The sequence below is a fragment of the Copadichromis virginalis genome, linkage group LG15 (genome assembly GCF_057382275.1).
Source record: "Copadichromis virginalis isolate Kocher_CV1m ecotype Utaka linkage group LG15, C_Virginalis_male_GT1.1, whole genome shotgun sequence".
In the NCBI taxonomy this organism is placed as follows: domain Eukaryota; kingdom Metazoa; phylum Chordata; class Actinopteri; order Cichliformes; family Cichlidae; genus Copadichromis; species Copadichromis virginalis.
Window position 1 is genome coordinate 21,439,664 of NC_140632.1, and position 11,019 is coordinate 21,450,682.

The 11,019-nt window shown below is 46.7% G+C and overlaps 2 protein-coding genes across 2 annotated transcripts; both read left to right on the forward strand.

The window, feature by feature from the left end:
- Positions 1-236: 236 nt before the first annotated feature.
- On the forward strand, positions 237-3,402 carry LOC146692345 (uncharacterized). Its single transcript, XM_085432432.1, has one exon. The coding sequence runs from the start codon at positions 1,195-1,197 to the stop codon at positions 3,400-3,402; it is 2,208 nt and encodes a 735-aa protein (XP_085288558.1). The 5' UTR covers positions 237-1,194.
- Positions 3,403-7,792: 4,390 nt separating this feature from the next.
- Positions 7,793-10,992, forward strand: LOC146692346 (uncharacterized). The gene has a single exon (XM_085432433.1). It carries the CDS (start codon positions 7,861-7,863, stop codon positions 9,964-9,966), a length of 2,106 nt encoding a protein of 701 aa, XP_085288559.1. The 5' UTR covers positions 7,793-7,860; the 3' UTR covers positions 9,967-10,992.
- The last annotated feature ends 27 nt before the right edge of the window (positions 10,993-11,019 follow it).

Here is an 11,019-nt window from a genome sequence, read left to right on the forward strand (position 1 = left end):
GCCTGGTTAAGTCAATTCCTCCTTAACATCTAAAAGAACCTATTTAATGAAGGAAGACGGGTTCACTTTGTGTTTAATATTATTCTATTGCTGTTGTTGTTTTTTTTATATCCTTCAATTGGCGTCACGGAACAGGATCCGCTCCAGGGCAACTGGAACGGATGGGAGGACATCGGCAGTGGTCTGAGTGAACGGAGTTTGGACAAAAGCTGTGTGCACACAAAAACAAGGTAAGCAGACCTTTTATTTCTGCTATATTGAACATTATAAAAATACTTAGTGTCCAAACTCCTAGTAATTCATAACCAAAATTGTCTGGCTTACTTAAGGCTTGTTGAGAATCAGACAAGTGAATAAGAAATAAGTGAATAAGAGATAAGTGAATAAGTGAATAAAGATAAGAGTGAACTGAGGTCTGACCACGGTTGCAGCCGACGGGTTGCTCTCCGGTGTCGGATATATACCTCAGTGCAGGTCTGGGACCTTGAAAGGGTTTATTAGTAACGCCTTTCTAAACAAATTAAAAGGTTAAAGGCCTTGAGAATATTTTTTAGTAATATTCTCTAAACTACAGAAGGGTTAGGAAGGCCCAGAGGACTTTATTAGAAAAGATCCTCTAAAACTTAAAAAGGAGAAGTACTGGTTGGAGTCCAAAGGAGGGGTCCCTTTGATCAATAGGAGAAAACGGATCTCTTCTTAAAACCCCGATGATTTTAGTGTTTTAAATGTTTTGATGTTCTGTTTGATATTGGACACACATAAATACACGCTGAATGCTTGCTGTGGAACACTGGGCAGGACAGTTTGGTTCTCCGTTGTTCACAGATTACACAATTAAAGGAACTAGGTTCCTCTTTTGGTTAAAATAATACACCACACATAGAATTTTTTTTTTTTTACACATTTATTACATACATAAGGAGGGTAATGAGTGACTGCAGGTAATGTATGAAGTGTGAATGAGACGTGTGAACAAGGTGACAACCAACTAGCACCCCTATCAGGAAGCTCTAGGCAAGGTTACCCGCCAGACTCCGGTTTGGTAGAAGCTTGGTAACACCTGAAGGGATATTTCAGTGCTGACTCACCTTTAAAGCAGCGCCCCAGCTGTTAGTGCCTAACAGAGGCAGAAACCCAGCTGGCCCAAATTCTCCTTTAAAATCAATAAAAGAACACTCCTCCATTGACAGTAAAATGGATGGAGAATTAGATCGAGAAACTAATGATGATGGTTGGGGTCCCGGTGTTATTCTTAGCACATTGGGAGAACAATTAACATGTGTTGAGACAGTCATCAACTCCACACACCAGCCTAAAGAAGCAAAAAAGCAGAAAGAGTCATTGAGGAAAACAGCTGAAAGGTTAATGAAAGAAAAGGGAAAGGACGAGGGGAGTAGTGGTAATTGGGGAATAATTTGGCAGAATAAGGCTATGCAGGCAAAAGAGAAAGAGGAAGAAGCCAACTCAGCAGCAGCAGGTGCAGGTGTGATGAGCGGGGTGAGACACAGAAAGGAAGCAGATAAGCACGCAGGCCGCAAAGCTAAATTTAATCACTGGGTGTGTTTATGGGAAACTGCAAAACCACACATGAAGAAAAATAGGTCTCAGCCACCTCCCTATTCTGCCTCAACTCCTCCCTCAGCAGGCATATATCCGGTACTTAATATCTCTGGTGGAATAATGACTATTGGAGAAGAACCGCCCGTAGCTCCAACTCCCATAGATACCAAGCATTTTTGCCCAGGAAGCTCCTCTCTGTCGGCGACATCCTCAGCTAGTAGTAGAGCCCCCTCTTCTATGTCCCATTGTTTTGGAACCGGATCTGAGGGCCTAACTGACCCATTTGCGAGCGCACCATTTGCGGTTCGAATGAACAGACAGGAACCCACTGAACAACAATTAACTGATCAAGAAGCAGCATTACGCAGCTGCTTAAATGAACATAGGTCAGTGGTCCAGGTGAATAATCGTGTTGCGTCAGCCCCTCTTTCCCGGTCCAACCCCTTTGCCAGCACTCCTGTCGCTGTTAAGGGAGATCTGACCGCTACTGCAAAAACTGAGCCTGGCACTTCACCAAATGTCACAGTTACCATGTCTTTGGTGGGCCGTCAGGATCCGGAAACACAGATGAGTTTAGCCCACGTTTTTGCTGACACTGCTAACCCACCAGGCGGGGAAGAAACTGAGGATACTGATGATGAACTCAGTGACCTTAACAATACACCCCTCCCTACCTCTCCCAGTTTAGGATATCAGACTAGATCTAAGGGCCCTGTGCCTCAGCCTCCAGGCATGTTTCCCCTGGTCCAGACTAAAGCGCAACGTACACCAGTGTATCAACCTTATTCATTCGGAGATGTCCAGGCCCTAGTGGACAAACTCCCTGACATAATGGAGGGAGGGAATGCCTGGTTGGCTGGTTTGGATAAATACACAGCTGGACAGGACCTCGCACTGGGAGATTTTAGAGCTATTATAACTAGGTGCACATCCCGATCTCAGGCAGCGGACCTGGAACAAAATGCGGGTACTACCATGCATGAGAACGAGGTGCCACTAATGCAGGCCTTGAGGTTTATTGGACCGGCCCTGCGCAAACAATTCCCACCCAAAAATCAAGGCACCTTACAGAAATTTAAATGGGAGGGAAAGCAAAATCCCACCCATTATCTAAATCAGGCTGTTGAAGACTGGGTGAACCATACAGGTCATCACCCCAGTAGGACTTGTTCACAGAGCATGTGGTTTAGAAGGGCGGTGCTGAGGGGCATTCCGGAGTCAGTAAGCCAGAAAATGGAGGATAATCCTGATTTGCAGGACTGTGACTTTGCAATCTGGAAGAAACATTTGATTTTTAATCTTAACAAAGTGCAGATTAAGTCTGATGATAAAGCGGAGAGCGTCGAAGATTTACAGTTGCAACTGTTGAAGGTTCAGCTGCAGAAAGCTAAAAACGACCTGGGTGGAAAAGGTGACAAGCCTAAAAAGCAGCTTGTGGCCGCTGCGGCTCCCCCTCCTGGTCCAGTTGCCCCTGATTTGTATCCGAACCCATGGCCAACTGATCCACAGCCCCCCCAGTATGGTGCTTATCACTCCCCGGCCCCTTATGGGCAGAGAGGTTCCCCATTTGGAGGAAACAGAGGTGGTTTCAGGGGAAGGGGTCAGATGGGAGGTGGTAGGGGAGGCCAGATGTATGTTTGTTTCCGGTGTGGACAACCTGGACACTGGGCTAAAGCGTGCCCTTTGAACCCGGCTGCTGGAAGAGGCAGGGGAGCCCGTGGTGGGCCCTATCAGCATCCTGGCCACAGAGGTGGACCTCGTGGTGCTTTAGTTGAAGTGCCCCCGGCCCCACAGATGCCTGTGATGGGGTGGGAGTACTACGAGGGTGGTCCCCAGCTATAGGACACCCCACAGACTGCCCAGGACGGTGAAGGGACAACGGCGGACCCTATGCTGTCCATAACTGTAGATAGAAGAAGAAGCAGCTTTTTAGTGGACACTGGAGCTACGTACTCCACCATTAAGGATGTTGCTCGTGAAAGACTTACTGACAGAGTGATTACAGTGGTGGGCATATCTGGGGAACCTAAAACTCTGCCTTACACCGTGCCCCTACCCACAAAGGTTGGAGATCAGACCTTGTTACACAGCTATGTTTGTTCAAAACAGGCGCCTGTGAATTTACTGGGAAGAGACTTGTTGATTAAATTAGGAGCCACAATACTCTGCTCTTCACAAGGCCTAACTGTGACTCTCCCTACTGGGGTTGTACTTCCCTGCTCTGATGGGCCAGAGGGAGGTGGTCAGTTTCTGCTGCAACCCTCCTCCTGTTTGACGGACTCTGCTGACATCTACTGGGCATTATTGGAAGTTGAAACACCTGCTGAACCAGGAGTTTGTACTGCTTTTCAGCAATGGCGGCCGTGGCTCTCACTCCTACATCCTTATGTCCCTCCCCCTGACCCACCTCATGTTACACTGTTTTATGACAGGCATGACACCACCTGGTACCAGCACATGTTCCAAGAGCAGTGTGAGGGGCGGGCTTGGTCTCTGAACATGTCGTGCATTTTTGCGGCACCGGAGGGAGTGGCAGCAGCGGTTACTTTTACAACAGATCAATTACAGTGGTACATGATGTCTGATGAGGCAGCTCCCCATGTGTCACTGGCCTTACATCCTGGACACCAGGCTAAGGAGCTGGGTGGAATGGTTAAACGTTCCCTTGCGGCCACTGACTGGACACCTACAACACTCCCACAGGTTTTGTTTTCTCCATCTACCAACACATACCAAATTTTAAATGATTGCTTTAATTCCTCAACACTGCAACATAGAGTGGTCAGCGGGTCACATGGCAGAGAACACACAGACCACTGTGATGCTGCGCCTTTACTCGACTCTCTTCCAGATTGTTTGTGGTCCCTTGGACCCACAGATGTAGGTTTAGTTGATGTGGAGCCAGTCTCTTTTCAACTGTCATCTGCTACCCCTTTGTGGCAGCCTCAGTACCCACACAGACCGGAGGCTGAGGCTGGGATTGCAGAAACAATTTCTGGTTTGGTCACTGCCGGTGTCTTGGAGCCCTCCTGCTCTAAGTGGAACACGCCCATCCTACCCGTTGAGAAAAAAGGCACGGGGAAGTTCAGAATGGCACATGATTTGAGAAGGATTAATGCCTTACTTGGCACTCCTACTTTGCCTGTGCCTAATCCTTATGTTGCCTTGACCAACCTCCCACCATCTCATGCCTGGTTCACCTGCATTGACTTGGCTAATGCCTTTTTCTGCCTCCCACTTCGTGAGTCACTGCGTGACATTTTCTCATTTACATTTAGAGGCCGACAATGGCGTTACACTCGCTTACCACAGGGATTTGCCCTCTCCCCAGGACTGTTTAATCAGTGTTTGAAAGAACTTTTACAAACCACCCCACTACCATCTGACTGTATGTTAATACAATATGTGGATGACCTTTTGCTGTCTGCCCCCACGGCTGACATCTGCTTGGAGGCCACCAGAGTGGTACTTCACCACCTGGCCAACACAGGTTTTAAAGTGAGCAAAAACAAACTACAGATTGCAAGAAAACAGGTTTCTTTTCTAGGCCGCATGGTCTCACAGTCCGGTATTTCCTTGTCCCCAGAACACAGGAACTCCATTTTGCACCATCCAAAACCTCTAACTGTAAAAGACATGTTGTCATTTTTGGGCCTGACTGGTTACAGCAGGACCTATGTCCCAGACTATGTTGGCCTTACTTCCCCTTTGCGCGCTTTGGTAAATGAACAAGGCATGAGAAACCTCTCTGCTCCCCTCTCATGGACTACAGAAACAGAACAGGCGTTTATAAAGTTAAAACAACAGCTTTCTGTCGCCTCTGACCTTGCTGTGCCAGATTATGCTTTGCCTTTTCATCTTGATGTTTCTGGAACTGGAACCCATATCAATGGTATCCTGTTCCAGAAAAAAGGGGGAGAGAGAAAAGTGTTGACATATGTAAGCGTAATGCTTGACAACACTGAAAAACGCCACCCACCGTGCACACAACACGTTTCTGGACTTGCAAAAATCATTCAGAAAACAGCACACATAGTGATGAACCACCCACTAAAAATTTTGACATCACACAGTGTGGTGGCCTACGTCTCCTCACAGGCCTTCACACTCACTTCACTCAGGCAGAGACGCCTCAGTACCATTTTGGAAGCACCACACATCACCTACTCACATGAAGGCATAAACATGGCTGATCACATGGGATCGGGGGAACCACATATGTGTGAAGAGGTTGTGCAGGTACAGGAGAAAATCAGGCCAGATTTGCAGGCAGAACCTCTAATGGATGCAGAAAAAGATTGGTTCACAGATGGATGTTGTTTCAGAACTGAAAGTGGAATGTTGAAGGCTGCATGGGCAATAGTGGAACAGACAGACATGAGATGGAAAACAGTGAAAGCAGAGCAGTTGACAGGACAACAGTCTGCACAGAGAGCTGAACTGAGAGCGGTGATTGAAGCCTTAAGGATGGGAAAGGGACAGAAAGTGAATATATACAGTGATTCAGCTTATGCTGTGGGAGCAGTGCATGTGGAGCTCAAGCAGTGGCTAAGAGCTGGTTTTTTGACAGCCAGCGGAAAGCCTATTAAACATGAGATAGAAATGAGGGAATTAGCGGAAGCACTGTTGTTACCTGTTAAGGTGGCAGTGGTAAAATGCAAAGGACACAGTGCCGGATTGGACTTAGTGGCATTAGGTAACAAACAGGCCGCCTTAGTAGCTAAGCAGACAGCTGGTTACTTACCCTCCCTGATTATGGTAATGGACCCAGAAGCCACACCCCCTCCAGAAAGACCACCCATACAACTAGGCCTAGCCACAATCAGAGAGTTACAGGACAAAGCCAGCCCCCAGGAAAAATCATTATGGGTAACAAGAGGGGCCACAAACACAGATGTTTGGCGTGGCCCAGATGGAAGGCCCATTCTACCGCCAGGGGTCAGACAGACAGCAATGGAAGAGGCACATGGAGTGGGGCATGTGGGACCTGCACAAATGATGAGGAACTTAGCTGCCTGGTGGCACCCTTATCTAAAAGACATGACAAAATACATGGTTAAAACCTGTAAGGAGTGCAACCAATTTGGAATCAAGCCCGCCTTCAAGCCAATAGCAGGGTACTTCCCCATCCCACTTTGCCCAGGGAAAGAAATAATCATTGATTACACAGACATGGTGGACAGAGTAGGTAGTTACAGGTACCTGCTGGTGGCTGTGGATGCATTTTCAGGTTGGCCAGAAGCCTGGCCGACAGCAAGTGAAAACAGTAGAACTGTGGTGAAGTGTCTGATTAATCATTATATACCACAGCATGGGTTTCCCGAGGTCATAAGGTCGGACAATGGTTCACATTTCAGGAACCACGATCTGCAGAGGGTTGAAGCCGCATTAGGTTTGAAACATAAGTTTGGCTCAGTTTACCACCCCCAGTCCCAGGGGAAAGTGGAAAGGATGAATCAAACTCTAAAAACTAAATTGGCTAAAATCTGTGCACAGACCAAATTAGATTGGGTTAAGGCATTGCCTCTTGCATTAATGTCCATAAGATGCTCAGTAAATCAAACCTCTGGTTACACTCCATTTGAGTTGGAGCATGGCAGGCCTTTTCCTGGCCCCTCCTCTCGCCTGTTAATGTCGGATGAAGCTGATTCAGACCTCGATCCGAGGACATATTATAACATGCTCCGCAGTTTTGTTGCCCAGTATTCCTCACAGGTCGCTGAAAGAAACCAGCAAGAGCTGAAAGAGGCGGCTACACCTGGAATGGACTACGTCCTCCTGAAAGTCACAAAGAGAAAGTGGGCTGAGCCTCGCTGGACAGGCCCTTACCGCATAACAGAGCGGACCTCCCACGCTGTCAGGCTCGAAGGGAAAGGTGACACCTGGTTTCATTACACACAGTGCGCTGCTGCCACCGAACCAGGAAGAACCTTGAGAGAGGTGCAGAAGGACCTGTCAGAAGGAGCTGCAACAGCATCACCAACCACTTGAGGGAGCCAAAACTCAACCTACAAGCCGGCTGGTTACAAAAGGGGGTGTTCTTCATACTGAACTAAAAACATTTTTATTTTTCTATTTTTAACATCTTTTATGACTTTGCTTTTATATTGGCTTGACTTTTTAAGATTTATATTTTACATTGCAATAGTTTTAACCGCTGAAAGCTCATTTAAAGTTGTGCCACTGATACTTTTTGTTGCTCTTTAACTCCTAGAACACGCCCTTGGCGAGGTGGGGGGACCTGGACCACCTTTCTCTGCCCCATCATCCTCTATTAGAAGACACCCAAGCTAAGTAAACATGTCTTGGCCCTTTCCCCCTGAAATGACAGGCAGGCAAAGATGTTGCGTCTTTGTTTGCTTCCTGGCCCTGGGTCTCATTCCCATTGGCATAATCCTGATCTGTGAAGGGCCCCCGACACTTCTGACACCTTCAAGTTCAAAAGCTTCGCCCCTTTCTGACAGTCCCAATCTGACAAATGTAGCCCCTAGGGTCTTGCCCACCACTTCCTCTCCAGTTTTGCCCACGCCCGATCCAGTTAGAAAGAAACGAGACACGGTTACCTCCTGTACCCCAAGCACGACTAGAATGATTACTCTCTGTGTCCCCAACAATAAAAGTTGGGTAGTCGAAATAGATTTCGCTAGCTTCCCAGTCACTCCCGTCACCAAAGACCAAGGGGGGGATCTTTTTAACCTTGCAGTACATCTCTCCTCCTCAGTGTGGTATATAACCCTGGGAGGTTGGCATCAGTGGAAGTGGTCCAGTTTAGTGTCAGAAACGGACCTCGATTGGTCCAAGCACTCTAGGGGTCAGGCTTTGCACTGGAGAAACCAAAATATGCTCAGAATAGCAAAAAAACCGGATCTTTCAGGCTTAATTTTTACCCTAAAGGATCTGGCCTTGACCTCCTGTCAACAATTTATACTTGCCCCTTGGACTGATCGCACCGCCCTGTATTGGCAAATGGAAATATGCCCTAGCGTTGGTGCAGCTCCAAGCTCTGTAGTTAAAGATGATAACCCCACCTTTAATGGCCCTCCGGTGACATATACAAACGGGGGGAGAAACGGCCGAATACGCATTGTAGACACAAATAAAATGTCTAAAGATGACCTCTTCCAAATTCTAACCGGTATTTCTGGAGCAACAAACAACTGGTTACTACTAGCTGAACAAGCTGCTGACAAGACGGCTTCCGACTGCATAGTATGTATGGGAGCCCGCCCCACTTTAAGAGTTGTACCGGCGCCAGTCAATAGTGCATGCCTCCTGCATCTTATGAACAATACAAAACGAGGTCATTGCTCATATCTGGAAAACCACTTTCCTAAAACTCAACGCTCGGTCTCTAATAAACCACCTTTCTTTTCTTCAGATGTAGCTGTGAACAATTTCACTTGTATTAACCTGACTGGCAATGCAGTAAAACTAGGTAGCTTGAACTCTTCTTGGTGCACTGAGATGACGGTTATGAAACCAAACTTCCGACCTACGGCTAGGGCTGATTTGTGGTGGTGGTGTGGCAACAACAAGTTATATGATGGTTTCCCTCGGGATGCGTCAGGTCTTTGCGCTCTCATAACTCTTATTTTACCTGTTTTAGTCACTCCAGTAGATCTCTCTATAGAAGTACACGAAGTTGGCCTCCCATCCTCCTCTGAACGCCGCTCTAAACGTTCTCTAATCCCAGGTTCAGCTCATAATCCAACCTATATTGATGCTGTAGGTATACCCCGTGGGGTCCCCGATGAATATAAACTGCGAGACCAGGTTAAAGCAGGATGGGCCTCGATACTTTGGATGGTTGAAATAAATGCGAATGTAGACAGAATTAACTACATTCACTTTAATGTGCAACTGTTGGCTAATTACACTCGAGATGGTTTTGAAGCTGTGCATGCACAGTTATCTGCCACTTCCCTAATGGCTTTCCAAAACAGGGTCGCAACGGATTTTCTCCTCGCAGAAAGAGGCGGAGTCTGCAGCCTTTTTGGTCAGGAGTGCTGTACCTATATCCCCAATAACACAGCTCCTGATGGTTCCCTCACTAAAGCTATTACTGGTCTCACAGCTCTTACTGTTAAAATGAAGGAACACTCGGGCGTTGATACTGCCATGTGGGACTCTTGGCTTAACATGTTTGGCAAATATAAGGCCCTTGTAGCTTCCATCCTAGTTTCCATCTCAGTTTTTGTTGCTATCCTAGTCACCTGCGGTTGCTGTTGTATTCCATGCATTCGATCCCTCTTCCAGAGACTGATTGTTACAGCTCTCACTCCTGAGGATAAGGATCTCGCCCGGCAGATGCCTTTATTGGCTAGTCAACTTCCCACCTCCTCGCCAACGGATGATGAAAACTCTGATCGTGAGGGTGACGACCATTATCGTCTTTCTCTTGTTTAAATTCTTCTAGAATGGTTGTTTCTCTGTGGTGTTTTGTATTAGGTTTGTTATTAATTGTTTCCCTCACCCACTTCCTCTTGAAGGATATATCTGGTTGAACTGTGTCTGGTCGGGTTGTGAGGGTTAAGCGATGTTCTCAGGGTCTCCGGACTTAAGCCTGAGCGAATGTGTACTCCCACCACTGGATATAAATTGTTTTTTTTTTCCACACCCCTTCCTCACGTTTTACCATATTCACTTTTGAATGTCCTTAGCAGTTACCGTTCTGGGTTTATTTTACGGTTGATTTATTCTTTCACATTTTCACGTTTATATCTCTCATTATTATAGTATACTCTGTACTCTCCACATTTTTATCATTACTTATGCTTTTTGGTTGCTGGGTTACAGGAACTGTTAATTTTGTGTCACTACCCTGGTTGCACTGACTCGTGTATCCTTGTGTGCAGGACAGCTGTTACTGCTTTCGTCGGGAACCGAGACTGCTTGCAGCCGACCCCTGGGCAGGGTGGTGCCTGGACTCTTTTCTCCTCATCTGCAATGACAGACAAAGACAAATGATAAGACCCGAGGAGTTTTTCGAGCCAGGCTTCGACACGTCTCTGTGTTCCTTTGAATGTTACTTATTTTTGTGTGTTGACCCATTTAAGATGGGTCAAAAGGGGGATTTGAAGAAAATATAATCTGATCAAACATTATTCAGCTTTAAATATTGTTCAGCTTTAAAGTTACTGTGCAACTGTGTAATAAAAATGTGCTCACGACTTTGGCCTTGAGAGCGATAAGAAGCGATCGCCTCATCCTGCAGGTGGAAGATATCTGCAAGCGAAGAGGCTAGAACACCCAAGGCCGATTTCCTTTTATGGAGTTGTTTTTCTGCTAATGCAGCACTTTCCTCACAACCCCCTCCTGTAAGTTTTAGAGAATATACACCTATCCTCACAGCAAATCTTGGGAATCTCCTGATGTGAGCTGTGTTGAGAGGTTGTCTCTGTCTCAATAAAAGTTCACTGATTCCCCATCTGCTGCAGGTGTCCGGTTGTCTTCATTCTC

What these genes read in the sequence shown, in the direction of transcription:
- LOC146692346 (XM_085432433.1), top strand. Translation starts at nt 7,861, where the DNA reads ATGTCTTGGCCCTTTCCCCCTGAAATGACAGGCAGGCAAAGATGTTGC.
- LOC146692345 (XM_085432432.1), top strand. Translation starts at nt 1,195, where the DNA reads ATGGATGGAGAATTAGATCGAGAAACTAATGATGATGGTTGGGGTCCC.